The 27,243-nt window shown below is 39.0% G+C and overlaps 4 protein-coding genes across 5 annotated transcripts; 2 read left to right on the forward strand and 2 right to left on the reverse strand.

The window, feature by feature from the left end:
* The first annotated feature begins 395 nt into the window (after positions 1–395).
* Positions 396–12,816, forward strand: Ltn1 (Listerin E3 ubiquitin protein ligase 1). Its single transcript, XM_064215417.1, has 25 exons — positions 396–602; positions 783–983; positions 1,257–1,388; positions 1,748–1,882; positions 2,429–2,541; positions 3,090–3,275; positions 3,421–3,586; positions 3,903–3,969; positions 4,124–4,241; positions 4,475–5,312; positions 5,384–5,573; positions 6,119–6,276; positions 6,822–6,955; positions 7,641–8,133; positions 8,487–8,900; positions 9,031–9,203; positions 9,277–9,460; positions 9,634–9,820; positions 10,178–10,399; positions 10,521–10,647; positions 11,430–11,573; positions 11,647–11,798; positions 11,871–12,268; positions 12,349–12,516; positions 12,592–12,816. Exons 1-25 carry the CDS (start codon positions 555–557, stop codon positions 12,649–12,651), a joined length of 5,208 nt encoding a protein of 1,735 aa, XP_064071487.1. The 5' UTR covers positions 396–554; the 3' UTR covers positions 12,652–12,816.
* A 1,312-nt stretch (positions 12,817–14,128) lies between these two features.
* Positions 14,129–15,603, reverse strand: LOC113395701 (transmembrane protein 138-like). The gene is made up of 4 exons (XM_026633371.2): positions 15,385–15,603; positions 15,244–15,316; positions 14,953–15,124; positions 14,129–14,882 (listed from the first exon to the last, which is right to left on the reverse strand). The coding sequence occupies exons 1-4, from the start codon at positions 15,510–15,512 to the stop codon at positions 14,776–14,778; spliced, it is 480 nt and encodes a 159-aa protein (XP_026489156.2). The 5' UTR covers positions 15,513–15,603; the 3' UTR covers positions 14,129–14,775.
* Positions 15,604–15,874: 271 nt separating this feature from the next.
* Positions 15,875–23,652, forward strand: LOC113395724 (neurogenic locus notch homolog protein 4). Of its 2 annotated transcripts, none has more exons than XM_026633398.2 (11): positions 15,875–16,171; positions 16,612–16,684; positions 17,917–18,102; positions 18,501–18,691; positions 19,144–19,352; positions 19,874–19,927; positions 20,010–20,086; positions 20,182–20,362; positions 20,993–21,306; positions 21,392–21,532; positions 22,266–23,652. In XM_026633398.2, exons 2-11 carry the CDS (start codon positions 16,622–16,624, stop codon positions 22,464–22,466), a joined length of 1,617 nt encoding a protein of 538 aa, XP_026489183.1. In that variant the 5' UTR covers positions 15,875–16,171; positions 16,612–16,621; the 3' UTR covers positions 22,467–23,652. The 2 variants fall into 2 exon arrangements, with proteins under 2 accessions (XP_026489183.1, XP_064071514.1); XM_064215444.1 differs by lacking the exon at positions 15,875–16,171 and adding an exon at positions 16,181–16,536.
* A 1,044-nt stretch (positions 23,653–24,696) lies between these two features.
* LOC113395725 (NKAP family protein CG6066) lies at positions 24,697–27,003 on the reverse strand. Its single transcript, XM_026633399.2, has 5 exons — positions 26,547–27,003; positions 26,001–26,142; positions 25,419–25,639; positions 25,075–25,345; positions 24,697–24,981 (listed from the first exon to the last, which is right to left on the reverse strand). The coding sequence occupies exons 1-5, from the start codon at positions 26,896–26,898 to the stop codon at positions 24,807–24,809; spliced, it is 1,161 nt and encodes a 386-aa protein (XP_026489184.1). The 5' UTR covers positions 26,899–27,003; the 3' UTR covers positions 24,697–24,806.
* Between the last annotated feature and the right edge of the window lie 240 nt (positions 27,004–27,243).

The following is a 27,243-nucleotide window of genomic DNA, read 5'->3' on the forward strand; positions in this document are numbered from 1 at the left end:
TAATTAGACTTATGATATTTTATTACAAGTATAAAATAATAAATTGTTTTTTTTAATATCTGGGATTTAAAGATTGTACCCACTAAACCGTTTGCAAATTAAAATTAAACCAAAGATTTTATCCTAATAAAATCTTTGATTTAATTTTGACAGATAATAAACATTAAACAAGCTTTAAATGCTTTCATATTAATTAAGAAATTGAATTCATATTAAATTCTCGTATATATAAACACACTAATACGTGAATCTAACCTTTTACTTCTTAAATCATAATATTATACGTAGCGTTAGATTTTATCGGTAATAATTATTGCTCACCGTCTGGTAACACAGTGGCACACGGTTGGCACTGTGAATGTCAAGTGTCAACCGTCATCTGTCTAATAGTCAGCAATCACATCTCAATTGGCAAATTGTCACAATTATGTCAACATCATTTGTTCAAACCAGCAATTTTCGGATAAAATCACTTTAAAAATTATCATATCGACCGACGTACATGCACTTTTTCTGTAAATCAGTCCATATATTTATTTTCATATGTAACTATAATGGGCGGTAAAACGAAGCAGAGCCAAAGAACTAAGAACAATGTTCGAGTGAGTACATGCAGCAATATTAACTTTGCTTCATACAACTATTATACACGGCCATAAAATAGTCGTTTCTTTAATTATATCGTTTATATATATTTTTTTACTAGTAAAGCATTTCTTTAAAAGTTTAAAAGTAACCTATATAATTAAAGTATATTTATTTTCCTCGTCCTCTACTTTCAGCCTTCAAGCAGCGGTCGGAGCGCAGAACTATTAAGTAATACAATTAAAGTGGACTCATCATTTGGAGCCTTAGGTCACGGCAAGCCTCTACCGGTGTTATTCTCAACTTTAGGTGTATCCAATATTGACCTAGGCCTCAGCCCTGAATTCTCAGTATGTTTCAAGAAGCTTAATAAAAAGGATCCAATTACTAAAACAAAGGTAACACACACCAGTAAACAATTTAGTTAATTTTAACTGTCACTATTAATACATTTGTATCTTAATATTAAAATCTAATTATATTTATTATTATTATCTTAATCTTTTAGTAGATAACAAAATTAGAACATTATATACTTTATTGCACAACAAAATTAAATTCTGGAAAAGGTTGCCTTAATGCTACTGCATTTTGTCTATATTATTGTGAAATTAGTTCAAATTAATTTCTTTAATAGACACATTATTCATATTTTATATCTTATATTCCAGGCTCTACAGGAATTGACTGAACTGGTAAAGAATAGCAATGTCGATGAAGTGGTAGCGGCTTTACCGAGCTGGGCTCACTTCTACCAAACTTTGATCATTGACAGTGACAGGAGAGTGCGGGAAGCGGCTCAGGTATAAATTGAAAATAACATTTTGATTGATCTTTCACTCTTTGATCTTACACTCCATTATTTTCTGACTAGTGATCAAATATACTTCAATGTAGTAGTTATATAAAATTCAAAGTGCTCTAAACACAAACTTTTAAGTATAATATATTACCATGAAACAAAAATTATCAAATAGAATAAAATATCACAAATAATTATACAATATATACAGAATAATACACTATTTATCAGAGAACCTCATAATGATAAGACAATTTAATTATTTTTTTTACCGCAAATGTCATCAAACTCATTACTGATACTGAATTGAGAGCATAAATATGAGAGAGTGAGTGAGTGCGTATGTTGCCCGGGCGGCAGCTGTGCCACGGCACGCTGGTGTCGGCGAGCGGGCGGCGCGCGGCGCCCCAGCTGCGGCGCCTGCTGCCGGCGTGGCTGCTCGCGCGACACGACGACCATGCGCCCGTCAGCGCACAGGCGCACGCGCAGCTCAAGGTACGATGCTGTCGATTTGTGACGGCACTGGAAGGTATTCTGAGAAATGCAGTACTACTCCTAATGTTATGAAATATATAAAACATATATTAATTATGTTAAATCTGGATGGTGCTAACAAACACAGATTATAAAATTCCAAGTGCATTCCCCTACATAGTATGTGGAAGTGAATTGAGAGGCACAATTTCATCCAACACATTGAAAATTTCATCTATGAAAATTTTCATAATTCACAAAGGACATCAATGAGGACAGAATAAAAAGGAATCAAATTTCATAGGATAATACATTTATAAGAGAAAAAATTACAATGAATATTACTTATGAGATGCCAAACTTTAGTTGTGTGAAACAAACAAAGTGTGCATTTGATCTTGTTTCTTTTCTCTCACACCACTCCTACACTCTTTCCTCACGTCTGGAGAAAGTTCGAGCGTATATTTAAACACTACCATTAATTCATTGAATCGCCCCCCTCATTATTATTTTTATATGAGGTAAAATGTGTGATATAAAGGGTAACAATTTTTTTTTATATTTCAGATGACTTTTCCTGAGAGCAAATTAGGGGAAGCAATCTCGTTCTGTAAATCTGAAATCATGTCATTACTCATTGACAACCTCACGGGCAATGCAGAAGCTATGCTCAGTAAAAAGTTAGTATAAAATACTTAAAGTTGAACAAAAATGCTGACTTCTCGATCATTCTTATGTAATCTTTTATTGGTTGTAAAAGTGTTGGGACGTCTTATGTACTGCATGGCGTGATACGGATCCGAATTTATCGAAGATAGCGGGTTCGACTCGAATAAGCAATATAGTTTTTCATATACTTAATTTGTGTTTACAATATTCATCTTATGCTCGGCGGTGAAGAAAAACATGTTCAGAAAGAATATGAATGGATGGTGAACTTTCTAGAACTTCTTCCAAAGAGGATAGCAGGCTGTGTTCCCATATATTAGATTCGTAATGATGTTGTGAATGGTATAAGCAATACATTAAGATATGTATTGTTTTTTACATTGGCAATATTTTCAGAAAGTACTTGTATTCATTATTTGCGAATGGAGTGAATTGGACGGGATGATTGCATTCAACTAAGTGAAAAATGTTAGATAAGCAGTGATTTAATAGAATAATTAATATAATAGGACCAATTAACAAAAGTACGATTATATTCATGTAAAATATTTTATTACAGACTCGACAATCCCGAGGAACGTGAAATTCAAATTGTGCGTGTTCTATGCAGCAGCTTGAGAGCGCTGGATTTATTTTTAACCGAACTGCCGGAAGTTCACAACGACTGGCTGTGGGACGCGATAGAGCCGCTACTGCAAGCGAATACTTTTTGGAAGCTGGCCGCGCATCAGTCGCAAAATATCAGGTGAGTTTACCGGCTCGGAAAGGACGTTAAGCCGCTAGTATATTAAACTTTCCATCGACGCATCGAGGGGACGGGTCGACCCCGGTCTCACGGCTCTCGCTAAGACGAGTCCGACGCGCTCTCAAGGCCAAGGTCTCGGCGACAGGGCGGCGTGGTACGGCGCGGCGGGGCGCGCGGCGGGGCGCGGGGGCGCGCGGCCGGCGGCGGGCGTGGGCGCGCGCGCGGCGCGGGCGCTGCTGGCGCGCGCCGAGGGCGGCGCCGTGGCCGCGCAGCGCTGGGCCGCGCTGCTGCACGTCATGCACCGCCGGGAGGTCAGTGGACGAGGGCGGCCCGCAGTCGTCGCCGCTCATCAGATTTTCTGCCAAATAGCAATATTTTATATTGTTGTATTATGTTTTGAAGGGTGAGTGACCCAGCATGACGACGGCCACAAGGGACATGACATCTTAGGTTCTGATGTAGATGGAGCATTGGCGATGTCAGGAATGGTTATAATCTCTCAGAGAGCCAATGTCTATGGGCGGAGGTGGCCCCTGGTGGTAACATAAAAAACCGAATAATTGCTGTGAAATGCCTGATACTTATCAGCCATAAAAATGTTTTTGATAACTCTTATTAAATTTTTAGGAGTGGCACACGTGGCTGGATAAAAAAGATCTACTCATGAAACGACTTCTGGAAGTTATAGAAAACGGTAATGATAGATTCCATTGGAAAGTAAATAATTCGATCAGAGTTCGGACCCCATTTTTTAGATACTGATATTTCGATTTTATCTTCTTCAAATTGCCCTTTTCTTTTTTTGTGTAATTGTTGTTTAATTTTGTTATATAATTGATATTATACAGGCGGATGGGGAGACGCTCGGCTTTTGTCTAATATGTTGCTGCCGTTGTTGGCTAAGTTACCGGCTGATTTGATCACCAAGGACTTCTATATAGCATTCTTTGGCGCAATTTTCACTGGGTTTGTATAGTAATTTAAACAATACATCATACTTAACTTATTGATAGATAAATATATATTTCAAATGTAACTATAATGGATTACGATTAAAAATGGTGGTAGGGCTAGAGGTGGGACAGTCTGGCTGAAACCCAACCAGTAGTTTTCTGTTAACTTAAAGTTGTATTTAAACAAAACATTAGAATAAGCGTTTGCTCACTGGATAATTTTACTTTTACACTCCATATTTTTAGGTTTAACAACAAAATACTAATAAGTTCGAAAAGTGAAAGACAGACATGGATAAATATTCTAGAAGAATGTCTTCGATATTTGTCAATTCAGCAGCACGAATACGTCATAGAAGTAGTTACTTTCGTATATCGAACTTGGCTTGAAAAAATATTCGAATATACAGATACGCAAGTGAAAAATCACTTGATAAAACATTCGTCAACAACTATGGCATCGTTGGTCAAATATTGGCTCAAACAGACCAAACAAGAAAACAGTGAAAAATACGACCAACTCATAAGGAATTTTTGGTTGAGCATTGGCTCAACGATAGCTGCGCAGATAGACAAATTAACGGTCGAAAAAGATGATATTGTGCAAATGATCGAATCACATATACTTCTATTGCAAACTTTGAAGACAGCTTTTCTACAAGAAGGCAAAAAGCAACATCATATTCAGTTTGCAGATCAAAAGATGCCGGACGTCAAAGATCCGCCTCCGGCTGTAACGGAGCAGTGCGACGTCGCTTCAGTAGAAAGGTTCAACCACAATTTAAACGCCGTGGTGGAGACCACGTGCTGCAAATACTTCGACTTTGCGCACGAGAAACAAGTCTCTCAAGCTGTCTTCACGTCTTTGATCACGCTAATAATAAAATTTGAAAGTAAGAATTTATTTCTGGCGCAAGCGAGACACTTCAATCAAGATTCAGTTTATGGATTGTATGATTCTGTGTTGAGGAATTGGTTAGCCGGCGACACTATGAGATGCAAAGCGCTCGTAGATCTCATATTCATTATTCTTAAATATTTAACCGAACAAGAACAAGACGGGATGTTCAAGTCTTTTCAACAGGTACGATCGGCGAAGTTACTAATGAATATGAACGTAAAATGACACGTCTGAAGTTGACGTTCGTTTCGCAGTTTCCTCCATTTGTGGTGGAATGGTGTATATCGAGGACTCTGTCGCACCCGCACTGCTCGTCGGCTGCGGGAAAGAGATGGCTGCGCGGCGACGTCGTAGAGGCCAGCATGGTCGCACTGTGCAAGCGACAGGAAGACAGCGATGCGGACGATATGCTTCTAAAGTGTCTCAGTCCCGACGATAGGGGGGGTAGGTAGCTTCAATTTAACCGATAAATAGTATAGAACAAAAAAAATAATTTTAAAAGGACTTAATTACGTATGCAGGAATTAGTATGCGTCAGGTTGAGCCGAGATGGCCCAGTGGTTAGAACGCATGCATCTTAACCGATAATTTCGGGTTCAAACCCAGGCAAGCACTACTAAATTTTCATGTGCTTAATTTGTGTTTATAATTCATCTCGTGCTCGGCGGTGAAGGAAAACATCGTGAGGAAACCTGCATGTGTCTAATTTCAACGAAATTCTTCGCATTGGAGCAGCGTGGGGGAATATGCTCCAAAACCTTCTCCTCAAAGGGAGAGGAGGCCTTTAGCCCAGCTGTCGGAAATTTACAGACTGCTAATGTTAATGCTAACGCAGGTAATCAAAGAATGGAATTGTGATATAAAACTTCAAAATAGACAGTGCATAGCGATTTCGATATATAAAGTTTTAACGATACGGCTACACATCGTAGTCGCATTACCGAGTGAGGGTGATCTCATGCCGCGTGTCGCGTGTGTCGTGCGCGCAGAGGCGGCGCTGAGCGAGCGCGGCGTGGCGCGCGTGGTGCGCGCGCTGAGCGCGGCGCCGGCGAGCGCGCGCGCGGCGCGGGCGGCCGCCGCGCTGGCGCCCTGCGCGCTCGCGCTGCCGCTGCTCGACGCGCTGTTCCGCCTCTCGCTCGAGCGCCCCGTGAGTCCGCCGCACCTCCTGCTTGCACCTATTTTATTTGTACAGACTGCGAAGCCAGGCCACCGAGGCTGCAGACGTGGCTCTGTAAAAGTGGAAACTAATTTTTATGCTCTCGAGGAATGAGACGTCGTGTCACACCTGCCCGTGATTATACTGGTTCATGTTTTAATCGAAACGCGTCGATGTATCACTTTCGACGGCGGTATAGTCCGATACGAGTGGGCTTCGATTACTCGGACAAGTTAATAATTTTTAACAAAAGTATGAATATACTTAATGAAAGATAGTGCACATTATCAACCTGTGTAATAAATATTAATAGTCTGTCCCGCTGCCGGTTAAAAAGTATCGGAGTGCCGAAAGCCGGGCAACGTACTCCAGTCGCTTTTCGATATTCCGATGAATACATGTAGCGGAATGTTCTATCCGTCGCCAGATTTTCTTAGAATATACCTTCACCGCCAAACCCGAGATGAGCTATAAGCTCGCAATCGCTCAGCGACCCTGCAGCAGAGTGGGTGTGACGTGTGCGTGCGTGTGTGCAGGCGGGCGAGCCCCGCGAGGCGGCGGGCGCGGCGCGCGCGGCGTGGAGCGGCGCGCTGGCGGCGCTGCCGGCCGACGCGCGCGCCCGGCTGCTCGCGCTGGCGCGCGCCGCGCTGCACCGGCGCGTGCACTCGCGGTGAGACTACCTACCTACCCGCCTGCCGTCCTACCGGCACTCTAATATAATGTCCGGACGTTCCAATTATTAAACCGGATAGCTTTTCGAGTCCCAGTGCCACGTTTTCCCAGGGCCACCGACTCGTCGGAAGGTTTTTGATATAATTATATTAAACGAAACGTAGTTAATTTTTCTACATAGTACATAATTTGGATTCACAGAGGTTAAATAGTATTCTTGAAGCCTAAAAGGAGTTACGTGATATTTTAAGGATATTTTGTTAAATATATAAGGCGTTTTTGTGCGATTGCGCGCACTATTAAACACTGATCATATCTGAACTGGCGAAGTTAGAGGGATAATTTATATCGAAAGAGAAATTTTGCTAATAATAATAATAATAGTAGGGACCTATTCCTGGCTTACTTCTCTTCCTTGTATATATGTACAAATTTATTGATTATGCTACAAACGCTCACCATCAATTCAAGGTGCACTAACTATGTAGTATCTATTGCTCAATCATTATTATTACGTTATCAATATCTCCGTGTAATTGAAAACCGAAAGCGGAAATAAATATTTTGGCAATCATTTCGTTCCTTAAAGATGGAAAGTAACGGTTGAAAATCGCAAAAAAACTTTTACTACTTATTTTTTTTGAAAAGGTACCTTTAACGGCATTAATACCGTTCTCTTCCAGCACGGATGAACTGGATATGGAACGTATCGAACACGCCGCGTCTTTGTGCCCATATCTCTTTTTATCTGGACTAAATAATTCTCCCGAAAATGCCAGCGAAATAGTATCCCATACCAAAGAGCTGTTCGAGATGCAAACACAGAGACCCGAAGTGCCCATTGAAGTGTTCGCCCTGAGGTGCGACTGTATAGAAGGAAACATCAATTGTCCTTTTGAAAACGAAAATGAATTCATCGAAATAGTCGTGAGAGATTCAGACAAGGAACACGAGGAGCTTACGAAAAAGGATCTCATTTTGTACCTCAACGAGAGTTTGTTTCGCGCTTCATTCTTGAGAGCTATTCTATCGAAGAAGGCAGTCTCGGATGAAGACGATGAGGAGACCGAATCTTGGTGCGATGTGCTGTTGAGAGACGAGTATTTCAAAGCGAAATTGAATCGGGTGCTCTACGAATATGTGGTTCTCAACGTGTTTTACGAGAAATATGCTTTTGTAAGTTATTTAAAAGTTCAACTCATAAACTTTGGAAGATTTTCTTCAAAAATTTTTTTAGTAGTTACATGTGACAGTACGTAACTACTGTCTTTATGTATTTTAGTTTATGTTAAGAACATTTAGTTTGTCGACTTTTTATACATTTACTAGTACAGACAACACAGGGATTGTATGTAGACTTAGCTTTTACTTAGCAAACAATCCAAAGCTTACATATATGGGCATATTACATTCTTACCATTGACAATTAATTTTTTGTTTATGAGTTTATTTAAAAAAATAAAAACATTAAATGTATTTTTGTTTATAATTTGTTTTGACTGAAAGTCACGTTTTTGTATTGTTTATAGTGGCCTGATTATGAAGTAATAAAAAAAAGTAAAGAACGAATGGAAAACTTAATAGAAGATATTTTATCCGAGATCACACCGGAAACAAAGAATGTCGTCATGTCATACATACACGAGAATGCGATCACAAAAGGTTACTACTGGTCGTATGCTAAGAAATTATTCGTCGTTAAAATGAATAAAATAGCGCACGAGATTCGCGAAAGTGAAAACGAAACGCCCGAAAGTCAATTAAGCTTCGACGACAGACTGGAAGACGGTAAAGTTTGCGATGAGAAAAGTGAAAAAGAGGACGATTCTGAGACTACGAATAAAACTCCCGAAAGTGACGAATATCAAAACGTTATCGAAAATTTAGATATATCTAAATTGGAGGAAATGATCACTGGAAGTGGATTCTTTCACAGTTTGCAGGTGACGTGAAACATTGTTATCGAATAGCTTCATTTCATTATCCTTTATAATCATCATTTGTCGTACTCGATTACGAACAGCCCGTTAGAAATATATAATAATCCAAGAATTCCGACTCCCCGCGCGGCAGGCGGACGCGGCGCCGAGCGAGCAGTCGCGCGCGCTGCTGATGCTGCGCAGCGTGTGGCGCGCGCACGCGCACGAGTGCGCCGCGGCCGCGCCGCTCGCCGCGCCGCACGCCGCGCCCGCCGACGTCGTCATCGACCTGTACTACCAGCACAACCACATCATGCTCTACGAGACGTACGTCACGGCCGGCCCGCCCGCTCGCCGCCCGCGCGCCGAGCGGGCCTGACGGTGCCGTCGCTGTCCGCAGGGACCTGACCGCGGCGCCGTGGAGCCAGATCGTCAGCAACGCGGCCATCGTGCGGTTCCTGACCGAGAGCGTGCGCGCGCGCGGCTGGGAGCTGGGCGCCCACCAGTGGGACTTCACCACCATCACGCTGTGCTCGCTGGTCACCTCGCTGCGACTCAGCGCGCATCGCTGGTGGTGCTGCAAGGTGAGTGCGCCGGGGCTCCGAATGGATTTCGAACGATGTCGCACATATATCTCAACAGTTTACCTAGATGTAATCGGGGCCCAATAAAATCGTAAGAAATTCGTGTGACTTCGCGCCACCGGGGACCGAATCTAAAATGACGATGTTCGACTCGACAAATGGCTCGGCCATAGGTGGCGATCGTGGCGCGGGCGGTGCTGGAGCTGTTCGGCGTCGTGCACGAGTTCGTGGGCGGGGTGCGCGCGGAGGCGGAGCGGCGGCAGCCGAGTGCGCACGTGCTGGCGCTGCCCACGGAGTGGGCGGACATCTTCGCGCCAGACTTGAATAAAAATCTATTCGAATTACTAATGATAATGCTCAGTGAGTCCGCACGTTCAATATTAAGTTTTTAATTATTATTTAGACTTTTTAACGCCTTTAACGTTTAATACTTAATTCAAAATACAACCAAATTCAAATGGCCAATTACACGTCGATCACTGTCAAACATCTCCTCGTAGTTGTACCTGTAGTAATTATTATACATTACATTTCGGTTCAGTCGAACAATTCTATAGCTCGATAAATTATTCTGCATCCGCATAGTACGACATCGAAATGACAAATGGTTTTAATAGTTCACCAACCATCACGATCGGTCCAGTCCTGCAAGGATTTAGGACATATATCCCACAAAAGGCACGAAATAGCATTCTGACCCAAGCGCAAACGCGACAGAGCAAGACGGGCGCGCGATGACGTCGTGCCGCGTGTCGTCGCTGGGCGCGCTGGCGGCGTGCGGCGCGCGCCTGCAGTGGGAGCGCGCGCCGGCCGCGCTGTCGCTGCGCGCCGCGAGCGACGCCGCGCTGGCCGCGCTGCGCGGCGTGGCGCACCCCGCGCTCAAGTACCTCGCCTTTGCCGCGCTCGACCTGCTCGCCGAGCCGCTGGTGCTGCACGACGGTGAGTGGACGGGGCGGGGGGGGGGGGACGATGATGTCACGTTTCGCACGTGTCGGTGATTGTGACCGTCGGAGGTTAGATCTGATCGTCCGATTTTTTTTAAATAAGTTTCTATCGTTAGCCGAAAAGCTCGCGGAGTGGTGCGGTCGAGAAGACGATAGTCCCCGGCCAGAGTTCACTCTCACCTATTATGACGAAACTTTGGTTCACCTCCAGGACCTCGTCGACGCTGCGTTGTCGAATATAAAGTGAGCATTGTTTCATTATTTCCGACTAATGTTTTTTTTTTCAGTACTACAGTATTTAGTCTAATATATAACACACAAAAACGTGTAACATGTCGAATTACAGTGTAAACTTCATGTAGCGTCACTCGATTTAACGACAAACTCCTTAAAGCGTTGAAATCACTCTATATAGCATTACACCCTCTCAATAACGACATATTAAACAATAAAAAAATATTTTTTAGTTGCCAAAATTAGTAAAAACAGAGCAGACGTGTATGTTCTTTTGTCGCTTTATTATCCTAGCCCGTAATAAACTGTCGGCATCATACATACCGAAGTTTCTAAGAAATCAGTTCTTTAAATTAGAATTTGCTGGCACGTATAAAGAAGCTGCTCTGGGAGCAGCAAAATTATTAAAAAAGTACTTTTTTATCACCAATATGTCTCATTATTATTAGTTACGTAAAAATGTACAACTAAAGACGTCAAACGAAAATAACAGACTATACGCAATAGCGTTCAAATAAGAATTGTTTTATTTAATTACTAGCACGAGTCTGAAATAAACTTTTTTTTAATACAAATTTTTCTTCTCACCATTTAACGACTCTCTATAACGTCCAAATACACACAGACCCTTGAGTGACGTTATATAGAGTTTACACTGTATTAGGAAAATTTGTATTTGTGGGTATTATAAGTTTAATATATTATTTTGATAAATTCGATTATTTCTCGAAAATACACGAAAGAAAAGCTCAATGTTATATCTCTTCTTCATCGCCGTTTGTATCGTACAGCGTGTGTGAGGGCACTTGCGAGATGGTGGCGCCCTCCGACAGTCACAGCGTGGCGCTCGGTCATCAGCTACTGGCCGTCGCGCTGTTGCGGCACTGTGCTCGCGCGCGCGGGGACCTCGCGCAGTTCTACATCGAGCTGCTCAGGTGACCGTCTTCTCGCGAATCTGACGCTCCACGCGCACGGTTCGAGTTAATCTCGATGCTTATATTTCGACAGAGAGGGCGCGTACGCGGCGGGACTGATGTCGAGCTGCGTCCGGCTGCTGCCCGCCGACGTGCTCCGCGCCGCGCTCGAGGGCACCGAGCGACCGGCGCTGCCGGCGCGATGGCTGCGCTGCTTCCGCGAGCTGCCCGCCCTCGACGTTTACGGTGAGCGACTTTTCGATACGAACGCACCCGATCGTAGCCGATAGCGAGCGTACACGAGCCCGGCGCCCGCAGAGCGCTGCGACGGCGAGACGGTGAGCGCGCTGGCGTGTCTGGTGCTGGCGGAGACGCTGGGCGGCGCGGCGGCGGGCGAGGCGCGCGGCTGGTGCGGCGCGCTGGGCGTGCGCGCGGCGGGCGCGCTGCGCCGCGTGGTGCGCGCGGCCGTGGCGCCCGCGCTGCGCCGCCGCCTGCTGCTGCAGCTGCGGGACCGCGCGCACGAGCTGCCCGACTCGCAGGTCACCATCCAGTGGTCTCGCGCCGAGGTGCGCTGCGAGCTGGAGCTGGAGGAGCGCACGCTGGAGCTGACGCTGCAGTTCGCGGAGGAGCACCCGCTGGTGCCGCCGCAGGTCACGGCGCCGCCGAACTCGCCCGCGCCCGACACGCAATGGATCGTGCTCTACCTCGCCTACCAGGTGCGCGACACTGTACCGCCCGACCGCGGCCGAGATGCCTCTCACCGCTCGGAGACGACTACGGTTCCATGTGCTTCCAGAACGGCACGCTGCTGAACGCGCTGAAGATGTGGATCAGCGCGGTGACGGCTCGCGTGCAGAGCTCCCCGCAGTGCTACATCTGCTACTGCCGCATGCACCCGTCGTCGGGCCGGTTGCCGACCGTGCCGTGCCACCAGTGCCGGAATAAGTTCCACTCGCCTTGTTTGGTACGCCCCGCACGGCATCATCGGTATTACATCGAGTTGCAAATAAAACGTACTAAAATATCGTACCTTTTGCAGCGTAAATGGTTCTCCACGAGCAACAAGTCAAATTGTCCTCTCTGTCGTACGAAGTTTTGATAAGCCCCATCGAAGGTCGAGGATCTTCGGCTCAAGCGATCTCAGTACAAAGCGGCTGCAGAGCGTATGCGCGTAAATGGTCAAGCACTCAAACTTCAGTTAACTATAAACCAAATACATTATGGAATTCTACTTTTTGTTTGGTATTTGTGATAACATAACCACTAACAAATAAAATAATTTAGTAAGACCCTCTATAAACTGTTTGAAGCCACGGAAGATTGTCGCCGTGTCGCCGTGATGTTTAAAAGTCTATAAACATTTTTGCCATATGTTTCCCGAATGTTTTGTTTAGTGTTATCATTATGCGATCAATGCTATATTTTGGCAAAAGAATAAGACGAGTATACAATCCTAAGATTGATAAAGGAAATCCGTATTTTTTATTATTCTATGTCGATTAGGAAAATTTTATTACAATAAATATTTTTTATTAAAGGATTACATATGTCTAACAATTTTTTTTATTTCGAAAATTTAGTAGACATGATCATAATCACTTTATTATAGGAACATATCATCGCATTTACACTATTAATGAAATTATAAATATTTTTGAATCTTGATTTATATTTACCGAATTGCGATCGCGCCATAAACTGGCCTTAGTTATGTTATCGCACGACCACTTGTGGCTAAATTCAGCCCAGCCTTCTTCAATCGTATGTAATATATATTTAACGATTTGTTTTAAATTTTTTTTTAAATAAATAAACCAAAAAATTGTAAAAACATCTATGTAAAACGAAGTTATTCCAGAGAAGTTTGTAATATTCGGAATTGTCCAAAGCGATTCTACTTGACTTCCGATTCAGACGAGAGCGCAATTTAGTCGCTGTTATCAGTGTTTATCATTATATTATATTATGTCCAAGCCAATTTTTATATGTCCTAACAGGCCACGTAGCCATTTTGGCAGTAAGACATGCTAGCGCCAATTAAACAAAAATGAGGGAACTTGTCAGCAATTATTCACTTTTTTTTAGATTCAATGAATTTACAATTAGTGCAAAAAAATTAATATTGGTTGTTTGTTTTATAAAAGTTAAGAAAAAAATAACTTTCATAAAGGTTGTAATTGTTTAGAAATATAACAATTTTTACTATTTTCTACTGTTAAGATGTTAATAAGCTTTGAATTAAAATAAAAAATTCACATTCAAGTTGACACATAATTTATTTTTCATCAAGCAGTTTTATATAAATAGATCATGTTTTTATAATAATTAAATATTATACAATAAATGAGTTGTGTACATATTGTTGATTTTAAAGGTAAGTTTTTAAACACAGTTGTTATAAACAAAATACAAATTATGAAATAAATCAGATTGATTCATAGTTATCTATCATTAACCTTATTATTTTAGTATTTGATACCTATACTTATATAATTTTATATTAAATTTAATTTATTTCTATATAAATAAATTTAATTTTAATAACAGTTATTTTTTATACATATCATTTATTACCCAGTTGATGTTATTTTAACTATTGAGGTTTACTTGAACATGCAAGTTAGGAGCAACCATAAAAAAAAATCTTATCACAAGATATTGTAAGACTTACATGCATACTTTCAGTTATTTTATTTCATGTCATGGGGGTTCCTTTATCAATTATACAAATTTATTTGAATGCCTTTCACATATTAACATTAAGTATCTTAATATAGTATACTTAGAAATTTGGACATTAATATGTTACTATACTTTATACAGATGTATTTAAAGACAATATATTTTAAAGGAATTGCATGATTCCAGGGTGAAGTTTTAGGCAGACTTATTTTACATGACTAGAGAGATTTGATAAAATTAAATTTAGTTATTGACTAGACTAGACTTGTTTTAAGCAAGTTCAATCTTTTTGATATTTCTTCTTTGGTCACAATTATTCAGTCCATACTTAATGTAATGATTTTTGTCAGTTTACAATGTCTTCATTCAACATAACTTACAATTTTACCTACATTTTTCTAAATGCCAGTTAACTATTAAAATGCATTAGTTTGACATTTTGCTATAGAAATTTAATGGAAGATATTATTCAATAATAGGTAACTGGACAGGTCCAGTTCAAAAATTGGCCCTAAATTATATTTAATCTAAGATGCATCATTTAATGAGATTGTAACTGTTGGTTTATCCAATCTATATCTTCATAAAAACGTGGGTCACTGACTCGTAGTGCTGCTCGTTTGTAGAAAAAGTAATACCATGGTGACACTGTAAAATGTGAAACAATTAATATAGTCTTTTTTTTTTAAACTAAAGTCCTCCACCAAAATATACTTACAGCATCTTTGTAAAGTAAAGAGAACAATGAGCATGGGTGTGGAGACGGACTCCGGATCACCCCATTTTTCCAAAAGCCAAACTGCGTGTAGAATTATGCTAGCTGCTACATATGCCATTATAACGGAGCCTGCTGCGCGAAACTTGCGTATTAGAACTTCTACTAAGCCAGCCTTAAAACCACGACCGAAAAATTATATTTTTTCAAAATTACTTATTAAAGTAGTTTCTAGTCGAAATTATTCTACATACCAATAAATATATTTCATATACCAAAAACACGACCACTTACTTGAAATAAATATGTTGTGAAAAATGTCATAAGCATTGTAGTAATGGACAGTATAAGAAATAAATCCTGAAATCTAAATCATCGTATAATTAAAATAATATTATTATTTTATTTTAATTTGAAAAGAAATTATTTACTTACATAAATAAAACTAGTAAGCCATCTCGACTTTTCGGAAATAAACTCACGCAATTAAATATAAGATCACAAAACATAAACGTCAATTGACTGATTAAACAAAATGTGTATCTTGGCGTTGATAATTTCATTTTTTAAATCTAATCGCAAAAGCAAATTAGACTTATGAAATTGAAAACATTCGGTTCGGTTTATTGACAAATTTATTTTTTGACATCCGTTATTGACGTCATCTACGCAATTCACGTCATTGGGCATTGGCTAAAACCATCAATAACTATACGAACTGCCAACATAAACGAACATATCAAACAATTATTGATATATTTTTTATATAACGTAATAAATGATACTGATATAAAAAACTATAATTTGTTTACAGATGTTTATAATTAATTTACAATATTAATGGGGCACATATCTTTATTTAACTTCAAATATCAGATATAGAGTTTAGATTCTCTATACTTCAACAAGTATGCCAATCTTCACACACAAAATAAGAAAAATAACCTACAAAAAGTTAATCCAAAAGACTTATATGTACAAATATTTTTTCTTTGATTTATTACAAATTAGTTACATACTTCTCACTCCCAATAAAAACTACTGTGTTTCTTTTGTTTTAAAGTACCATAAAAATAAAAGAAGAAATATTTTGACATTTCTTTTCGCGGTATAAAATTAGGTTTTTTCGAGTAAAACACAGAAAATGTGTTGACGTTTACAATTTACAGTGAAATACTTTTAAGATATTCTTATAACTGAAATCATTTGTTGTCATTCATAAGTAAGTATTGGTATTTGTCAAATGTTGTTGGAAATAGTCTCTTTATTTACATTATTAAAGAACTTCCGTTGAGACAGGAAAAGGAAGTGTGAGATTGGTGATCGAAAATGCTTTATAGAAGACTTTTAATTTCAACATCCTTATCCTGTTTCTATGTTTTCGTTTTGTATTGTAACAAAAGTTTGGAAAAGTTGTCAAACTGCAATCGTGAAATAAAAATTAAAATGTTTCCAATACAATAGATTCAGTAAGCGTTGTCTGTATCATTAGGTACTAAAAACAAACTGCAAAGTATTATAATTACCGGATTTTATATATTTGCAATAAAGCCGTTGCAACATAGAATATCTTTGAAAAAAGTTAAGGTGATAACTAGAAAAAAATATATGAATATGTTATGATTAATATCCTTATGTTATATGGCTTTAAATACTTTATAGATGCATAAACATGACAACAGAACTCTGTGGCGAAGACGTTATTGTGCGCTTATCATCACCTCAAATTATATCTGTAAGTATAGTAAAATTAAATGAGGACAATCAAGATAATGTTTAAAAAATTATTTAAACAAATCCCTGTAGCATTTTTCTTTATCCTTATCATTATTTGAAATACTACTTTGTACATTTATCTAACATTAAAAAGTTAATTTTGTGTTGTATATAATATCCTTTAATTATACTACCAGAAACATAATTATTATTTTCAACAAATTTAGTCCCATTCAATTCAAACACTAGATTTATAAGAGGAAACCTTGATATTGATAAAAACCAAAACTTAGCATTAATTTATACATACTGCGTTACTAGAAAGTATGGTTTTTACATAAAATATAAGGTGAAGTCCTCATTTAGATGATACATATGCAATAAGATATTTATTATTGTTATATATTCTTATTTTCACTATGAACTTGCTATATTAAAATTAAAAATTATAAATAAAAATAATTTACATACTAGCACTTGGAATGTACTCAACTACTACTAATTTAACATATTTTATAATAGTAAATGCTGCCTGAAATATCCCACTGCTGGACTAACGCCTCTTCTCTCTTTGAAGAGAAGATTTGGAGCTAATCTACTAGCTTGCAGCAGCTATTTTGATAGATATACATTTACCAGATTCTCACCCAATTAATTGCAGGTTTCCTTATAATGTATTCTTTCAGCGCTGAACACTAGATGAATAAGAAACACTAATACAAATTCAGTGGTGCTTGCCTGGATTTGAACCTGAAATCTTCTCTTAAATTTGATGCATTCTAATCACTTAGCCATCTTCACTGAGATGAAAATATATTCAAATTTAAATTTCTTTACCAGGCTCATTCATCATCTATTTACTAATAGTTAAAGTAAAAACTGCCAGAATATGAAGAGATAAGCAATGTTTGTTGTATTTTTGCAAAAACTATTAAACTGATTTATATGGATTTTCATATTATGATAAGAGTCCATGACACTATCAATAATGAATGTTGTTCATCTTATACATAAACAATAAAAAAAATCTAACTTTGCCCTTTGGTATTATGTCTACCTTTGAAAATTTGTGCAAATAAATAATTTGGATATTATTACAAGGACAGTTTATTTGACTTAGTCAAAACATGCTTGCTATTATTAAATATAATGAGAGAAAAAGAAATGAAACCTTATTTTATTTGTATTCTTCTATGTACATTTGTATTGGAATAAATAATTGCAATACAATATTAATGAATTTTATTTCAGACAGAGACAATCGTAGCAGCTTCTACAGCCGGTAATGGCGGGACAGGTGGAGCGGGCAGCTCGGGCACGCGCGTGCAGGCGGGCGGGGTGGAGCTGGGCCGACGCTTGCTGCTGGCGGCGCGGGCCGGCGACACCGGCGCTGTGCTCGACCTCATGGCGAAGGGCGCGCCTTTTACTACGGACTGGGTATGAACCACGTGGCTTAATATGTTTGAATGGTTTAAAATAAAATAATTCAAAATTGTTAATATTGCTGTATTTCTAATTTAAAAGTGTTAATCAGACACTAGGCATTATTTACTATTATAGTATATCAAATGAGTTATATTATACTAGTTTCCGCCCGCAGCTTCGCATCCGTGTTAGTGGAACAGGAGGGGGTGGGGGGGTGTTGTTGGTTCGAGTGTTATATCATTCAGATCTGTTTAGCCGTTCTGGTATGATTGAGTATGAAGTCACCCATTTAAACATTCGCATTTATATTCTACTACTAATACTAGACTCTGTATGTTTTTTGATAATGAGATAAAAGTTTGTTCAATATTATTGAACCTTTCTGTAATTAGTGTTTTATTACGATTCAGCTTGGCACGTCGCCACTCCACCTAGCGGCCGCCAACAACCACGTGGAGACGTGCGCTGTGCTCCTGCGCGCCGGCGTCAGCCGCGACTCGCGCACTAAGGTCGAGCGCACGCCGCTGCATCTCGCCGCGCACGCCGGCCACGCGCGCGTCGTGGCGCTGCTGCTGGACCACGGCGCCATGGTGGACTGTCGGTGAGCGCATACACATCGTACGAGCATCAAGTAGACGACCCGCTTCGCGCACCTAAAGAGGGAACGAAACTGAAACATAATGTATTATCATTTTTATTTGTAGAAGATGTAATACGATGCCTGTAAGTCCACTTAGTAGATAGTAAATAAAATAAGGACAGAACATATCTGTTTATAGCTATTTTTCTTTTCAAAAATTGGTATAACTGTACTGATGTAATAATAGTTGAATTATATACTTTTATACATTCAAGAAATTTATGTGGCGTCCATTACTTGAAGTTTCAAATTAAATTAAAAGTTTAAATTAAAGTTTGAATAAATGGACCAGAAACAAACGTTCTAGGATATTGGAACATCGAACATCGGAACATCGGAAGTGACGGAAATGACAAGTTACTCTTTCGTAGAAAAGAGTTTTCGAGTATAATGACACAGTACTGCGTCGACAGGGACATGCTGCGCATGACGCCGCTGCACTGGGCGGCGGCGCGCGGGCACGCGGGCGCGGCGCGCGAGCTGCTGCGGCGCGGGGCCGACGCGCGCGCGCGCTGCAAGTTCCGCAAGACGCCGCGCTGCCTGGCCGCGCGCCGCCGCCGCGCCGACCTGCTGGCGCTGCTGGACGCGGCCGAGGCGGGCGCGCCGCCCGACCCGCCGCCCGGTGCGTGCCGCCGTGTGCTATATTATGTCATTGCATTATCTTCATCGTTTCTCATCTAGTGGATGGTTTATGCTGCTACAGATTCCGTAGCCCCAAATGACACCAATAAAAGTGTCAAGAATACACGTAACTCTTTTGTTTTTGCGCCCATCGTCATCATCATAGTTTGACGACCTCCGTGGTCGAGTAGTACACCCGTTTTCATGGGTACGCCACTCCGAAATTCCGGGTTCGATTCCCGGCCGAGTAGATGTAGAAAAAGTTCATTAGTTTTCTATGTTGTCTTGAGTCTGGATGTTTGTGGTACCGTCGTTACTTCTGATTTTCCATAACACAAGTGCTTTAGCTACTTACATTGGGATCAGAATAATGTATGTAATGTAGTCCAATATTTATTATTATAGTACAATCAGAAAGAGGATAGAGAAAGACTTATTGTAACCCCTTCTGCAAAGTTCCATAAGAGAATATGTGCCGTGACTGAAATTGGTCAACATTATATAATAATATTATTGTTTCAGATCAAATGGCAGAAGAAACTTCGAAAATGGGACAAGGTTTTGAAACTATTCAAAGTGAGTGAGTTGTTTGTGTGGCTTGAGTGCTTATTGATTTAAAGATTCCTAGAATACATCTCCAAGTCAAATGTCGTTTCAGGAACGCAAGATATCAAACCACTAACTAAAGTCAGAATACAACCAGAAAAAACTATAATTATCGAGTCAAAAACAGAGGTAATTTTCTAAAACTTTAATGATTTAATCATGAATAATACCTCTCTGTATATTTTTCAATGGATTAACGTGTAGCGTGCGTTGGTACACGTCAGCCCGTCCCGAGCTCGATGTGCGGCGGCGCGACATCCGGCGCGGCGGGCGCGGGCGGCGCGGGGGGCGCGGAGGGCGGCGCGGCGGCGCTGCTGCGCGCGCACGGCATCACGCTGCTGCCGGCCGACCGCGGCTGCACCGTGCTCACGGCCCTGCGCAGTGGCCGCACCGTCATGCTCTCCGGTAACCGTTGTACCTGTGTCTACGTATATAACACGCCGCCTTGCCGGACGAGAAGTCGACGGATGAGTTAGTTAGACGAGCATGATTTATATTCTTTATTTGAAGAAGTGTCTACTGTAGCTGTAATCCTTGATGAAGAAGATAAGGATGTAATGATGGATGGATGGATACATAAATATCATTTTCAAAACAGCAATTATTTATATATGAAATTACCCATTCCGAAAGTAAATTTGTTAAGACATTTCTATCATACTGGATTACTTTAGCTAAAGTATAATTCAAATAAAATTAAAATTTAATAAAATGAATATATTGCTTTAGTGCGTAATAGCCGACTAAACCCGAAACCAAAAAAGCAAATTTCTTCGAGAGTGATGACTTGAATGGGATTCCAGCGAAACTTGACTCTTACCGAGAATATTAATGCACATGTATATTATTTATCTGATAATATTTTATAAAACCGAGAACAAACTATGAATGGCATCATAGTTAGGATCAGCTCTAATTCCGTTCGCTTCGGTGTAATTAGCAGATTTTGAGTATGCGTCACGTTTCAGAAAACTGAGTATGATATATTTTAAATTATAATACTTTACGAAAGCTCATTCGCAAGGAATCTTCCAGATGCCGGTAAGCTAATGTTGAAGGAGAGCGGCGACGGCGGTCCCTCTACTGAACCTCGGATCGTCGTCAACGATACGATAGCGAGCTCGACCGGCAACGCGACTATCGACGAAACCAGCTCTGCGATGGATATCATAAACACGAGTGCTGCGGTCGGTGCGGGCGGTGCGGATAATGCGGGCGGCGCGGGCGGCGCCGGCGGAGCGCTGGTGCGCGCGGTGAGGACGATGCGACCCGCGAGGAACGTCAAAGTGGTAACGATTAACAAGCCTCAGCAACCACTCAAGAAGATCATTCATCCGAGTGACCTGCAGGTACTTTTGTATATCCTCTGAATATTACTCGTGTATGTAGGTCGCGAATGAATACTACGACGAATTAACGCGTGGCAACTTCCAGCAAGTGAAGCTCGTGCAGGTGTCGGGCGCGGAGGGCGCGCGGCCGCGGCCGGCGCTCAAGCTGCTGCTGAACAAGGCCAACCTGCAGCGCCTGCTCGCCTCCGCCGAGCCCGCGCGTCGAGCCGCAGCTGCCGGCTCGCAGGTACAGTGGCTTATGTATAATAATAAACTAAATATGATGTTATCTAATAATTGAATATAGTATAAGTTGTCATCGGAACTTTGATAGCCTAATTAAAATTGACTTTAGCTGTATTGTAAATAGATGCGTTAATATGCTCTATTCCTACTAGAATAGTCAAATAATCGACGGTTTTATATTATATTGTAATAAACTTAAATAAACTTGCATATGTTTTTTCCAAAAGAAGGTTTTTAGATAGTGCAATAGCTTAAACACAGCATTTTAGATGATAAACTTAATAATTGTATTATTATGTATTTATTAAGTTATCGTTAACAGAATAAATAGTTTTGTAAAAATTACATGAGGTTTGATGCTAATATAACCTATATTATACCTTGGTTTTCATTCCTTCTTTTCTCAAATATAATAAAGAAATACATATTTTTTTATAAATACATTCTAAGGAGGGCTATCTGCTCGTTTATGTAGTGTTTAAATTTTCATAGCTGAAACAGTGTTCGAATAAAACTATCATTGTAAAAATTTTGAAAACATGCACTTTTAACAAATAATTTGTCTAATATCATCTTTATTTATGATTTTTTCAATAGATTCTATTAATAAGATAATATACTTTTGTACAGTATTTTTTGTTTAAGTAACTGATAAAAATTTGGCTCACAATCCCGTTAAAAAAATCTCTGTCAATCTGGCATGAAACGCTCCTAATCAACATATAAATTTCCAGTCGGTAGCACAGCTTCCGACCGAGCCCGTGAGCATGGAGACGGAAGAGGCCGGCGCCGCGGAGGCGGAGGCGGGCACGGAGTCGGAGCGCAGCCTGCGCGCGCAGCTGCTGGCCGCGCACGCAGCCATCGCCAACATGGCGGCCGAGCTGCGCGTGTGTCGCGCTAAGCTCGCACACTACGAAAAGGAGCGACCACAGTGAACCTGCCTATGTATCCACTTGGTATGGAAATTTACACAGAAAATGTTTCAAAAGCCAGATTTATTCATGTATGAAGAATCTTGAAAGGCAAGAGAAGACATCACACGAGTAACGAGGACGAAATCACTCGAGCTATGGCTCGAGCTATGGATATAAATCACAGCTGTCTGTTGAAACGACTGTGGAGCATAGTATAGTGTTAGATGTATCTTTCGATCTGTTTGATTATTTAATTATGATGTATTTTTATACGAAACGGTAATACAATATTAAACACACTTAGTCCACCTTTTCGGTTTTGATGTTATATTTGATACATTAATATTAACAGGTAATGATAATAAAACAATTTGGTTTTGTAAATAAAAATATTCATATCACCATTGAAGTGTCTTGTATCTTTGTAAAGACTGAGCTCTCTTTAATTAAATTTTATAAGAAATCGCACAAACATATAAACTTTTTTTTATTCATTAACAAAAAAAAATAATAAATATGTTTTTTAAATGCACAATTCAAGAAAAATCAACTTGTATAAATAATATCCATGTTGTGTAGGAAAAATGCATTGCCATATTTATTGTAACTAATGTTTTCTATTGGCTCTAATGTCAATTCTGATTTCTGATTGATGATAGGTGATATTACTGAAACATAAATGTGTTATTTAAAATAAACCATTTTGCATTTAACATTATTTACATAGATTCATGTATCACAAATTGATCATAAAATGTGATAATTACTTTGTAGTTAATAAAATGACAGGTATTATCATTAAATTATAAACAAAAGTAATTATTTATCAATAGAAACTTAAGTACTCGCAATGCATGAAAACAATCCTGTGATTTAGTAAAATGGATGTTTGTGTTGATATTTTTTTACTTTTATACCACCTAGAATTGGTTTTGTGAAGCCAATTTTAATATATTTATAAAGTGCATTTGTAATAAACCACTAACACCAAATAAAACATATCTATTTAACCGAGTATCAACTGAGCTGAAGGTATAATTTTAAATATTATCATATAGAGCAAATTATTTGGATTATTAAGTGCCAATTGTTTCAATCAAATCTGTTTTTAACTGAATTAATTCTGTTATTTATAAAAAGTTAAGTTTAAGGTTTAAAAATATAAAACAAATGTTATGTAAAATAAAAATATTTTTATTATTTCAAATGGATTAGATTTTTATTGAGAATTCTTGTGTCGCCTTTATATCCTTAACATGAATATACAATGTCGTGATTCTTGTCAGGGGACTGTCCAGTGAGATATAATCTTCTGCAGATAGCATGGCAATGGTGATAATTGATATGTCCATTTTATTTGAACCAATTTAAAAATTAAAAATATAAAACTAATATTTATAGGAAAGCAATAGATATGTTTATAACATATCCTGTTTTTAAAAGTATGTAATGTTTAAAACTTCAATTTGAACTTGGATTATGTGATGTTTTGGAAAATAATTTATCATTCTTATTATTAGTATCATACTTTATATAGTGTAAATGTAGTGTAGTGTAGTAAGAGGGTATACAAAAACCTTTATGTATACCCGCTTACTTCTTCTACACAATACAACGGTTTTGGTACGGTTTTTATTATTACAAAATCTACGAGAAAGGTTTGTATATATAATTTGTTAAGAGTTATGACAGTATTTAAAAAAAAAAAACTGTTTTCGAACATTTACGAGCGTGGCTAACGCTGGTTAAAAGTTAAAACCCTTACATTTTAGTACACATGCAGAAAAGTCCGCGTTAGCTATTCTATACGGTATACTTTTAATAACTTTTTTGTTATAATATTGACAATAATAGTTATTAAGAGATTAGTAATAAATATAGGTTACTTATGATACCATTTCCTCCAAATCATTATTTATTCTTATTCTGATATTATGTTACCTTGGGCATTTAATATGGTATACTAAAATTTTCTTTTAAAATGATATATTCATTCAATAGAATAGTTTAAAAGATATCACCGCTTCTGATTATGTGCAATAATAAAATTAATATTAAAAAAAAAATCATTTCACTAATAATAAATAATTAAATCTTGTTTCTATCGTAATGGATATATTTAGTCTCAATTCGTTTTTCAACCATTTCATAATCAATACACCAACAGCTATGCTACATGTAAAAGATTACAGTTGTTACAATATGCCATCGAACACTTTGTATTTTCAGAATTATAGTTATTTCATCAATATAAGAGATATAATCTTTACGATGTTTTCAATGGATGTTTCTAGTAGATCTACATATTTATGGTTGTCAGTGCAATGTATTGTTTAATCTAATAGTGTAGCAGCCGGAGGGCTACGTGGCGTCCCGACGCTGCGAGCGCGCCTGCAGCACGTCGCGAAACTGCGCGAGTATCGCGTTCTCCCGCTTGGCACGTTCCTCCTTGCTGAAGGCGGCAAGCGCTCGCTTCTCGTCGGCTGAGTAGATCTGGTTCTCTTTGCGTATACGTACTGCTTCCATACGTCGATGCCTGCAAGTGTATTTAAAAACGAAATGTTTTTTACCAAAATAATAAGTGTGTTCCTAATATAAAGTAGTTCATGGGTCAACTTTATTATGTTACCTGCTTCCACTCATAACATATCCCACGGATTCATATGCTGCTATTTCATCTGAAGTCAGTCCGATTTCACCTCTTCTTGGAATACGTTTACCTTCAGCGACATAGGCTGCCATTGCAGCTCCCTCTCCAGGCAGCAAAGCTCGCCCAAAGTCTTTGTGTCCTAAAGCTGGCCCAACTCGAGGCACTGGTCCATATGCTTCCGATGCTAGCTCTTCATCATGTTTCTTTGATTTTGATGATTTTGTGGTTGTAGCTTCAACTTCATGCTCTTCTATGAAAATTTAAATAATACAAATTAATATAGTTGAAAAATTTAATAAATATGAATTCAGTTCTGCACTTACTTCCTTTTTCCACCCACAACTCCTCCTCACTGCTAGAGCTGCTGTCACTGCTTGAACTTTTAGATTTTTTCTTAGCTTTTTTTCTTGCTTTCTTTACTTTCTTTAGTTTCTTCTTTAATTTCTTGAGCTTTTTTTTTGTACCATCTTTGTCTTTGGATTTTTTACTTTTTTTCTTTTCTTTGCCTTTTTCTGAATTATTTTCTTGTAGTTCTTCCTCAGAGCTGAGAGATGATATGCAATTAGTAACGTGAGTAATAACAATTTGGGCAATCTTTATCAAATCAATATTCAAACAGCACTTCATTTGCTTAAAAATATAATGCTATCATACCAAACTTTTTACTTGCTTCATTCAGATTATATATATTTATTATGATTAACTAATACAGACTTACTACAACAATTAATTATTATCAAAACACTACTTTGTGTATTAATCATATTGTTGCGTATAGTAGCGCAGATTATGCAAAAAAAAAAAAACAATTAAAAACAGCATGAGATCTTACAATAAGCTCATAATATGTACTCAGTGTGTCAAAAAATTAAATATTATGTGGTTATAAATAAAGTTTTACTCACTCAGGCCTAGTTGGAGATTTTCCCCAAACTGAAGACACCCCAACTTCACCTATTCTCTCTCTTTCTTCTCTCCTCGCATCGAGGAATTCTTCCTCCTGGGGTTTGTATCGACCGCGGGGAGCCTGTTCACCGCTACCTAACCCTTTCAGTGGAATAATAAGAGAAATAAAATTACAGATATAATTAAATAAGTAGTCTACATAAGTAGGAAAAGGAGTTGAGATGGAACATTGGTAAGAATGCATGATGTATGCAATAAATTAACCAATAGTTGCAAGTTCAATCCTAGACAAGCACCACTAAATTTTCATATTTATAATTAATCTCAAGCTCGTTGCTAAAGAAAAACATCGAGAGGAAACTTGCGTGTGTCTAATTACTATTATCTAGTTTTAATTAAATTCTGCCACATGTGAATCCCCCAACCCGCATTGGAGCAGCACTGTGAAATATGCTCCTAACCTTCTCCTGAAAGGGAGAGGAGGCCTGAGCCCAACAGTGGGAAATTTACAGGCTGTTACTATTAAGTAGAAAAACCGTCTGTACCTCCTCCTAGTCCACCGCCTGTAAATTCTTTGTAGGAGCTCCGACCGCGATCTCGATTTTGCGCTCTCTCACGATTCCTTGAGTAATCCGTGTCATCATCCCTATGACGATATTTTTTCTCTCTTTCACTGCCGACATCTCTGTTATTATCACTGCTGCTACTCCTGCGTTTATCTTTAGTTTGCCGTTCAATACTGTGTTTGCGTTCTCTGCTGCTGTTCCTATACCGATCATTGCTGTGATCTCTCTTCCGTTCTCGTTTGTCACGATCTCGGCTTCTGTATCTATCTCGACTGCGACTTCGATGTCTCTCAGTACTACGACGTCGAGTTTTTTCGTAATCTCCTGCCATTTCTTTTATTTAAAGGTTTATTTATCCTTTCGCTTATATATTTAAATAATTGCTTATTGTAATGTAAAATATTATTTTCTTACTTGCAATAAAACTGGACGTAAATATTAATGAATCTAACTTTGAAGCTACCAAAGAGAATAATAAGCACAATATTTGGGTTATGTGTCAATGTCACCATTCAGTCATTTATGTCTGAACCAGTGCTACCAACTCCAAAAAATATATTATGCTAAATCCACTGTAAGAAAATTCTAAATACCTGGCAACTTTTTTGTGTTTTGTTTTTTGTACTTTTGCTCACTACTATTTTAATTATACAACTCTACTAGAATTTAACCCAAC

The sequence above is a fragment of the Vanessa tameamea genome, chromosome 7 (assembly GCF_037043105.1).
Source record: "Vanessa tameamea isolate UH-Manoa-2023 chromosome 7, ilVanTame1 primary haplotype, whole genome shotgun sequence".
Lineage (NCBI taxonomy): Eukaryota > Metazoa > Arthropoda > Insecta > Lepidoptera > Nymphalidae > Vanessa > Vanessa tameamea.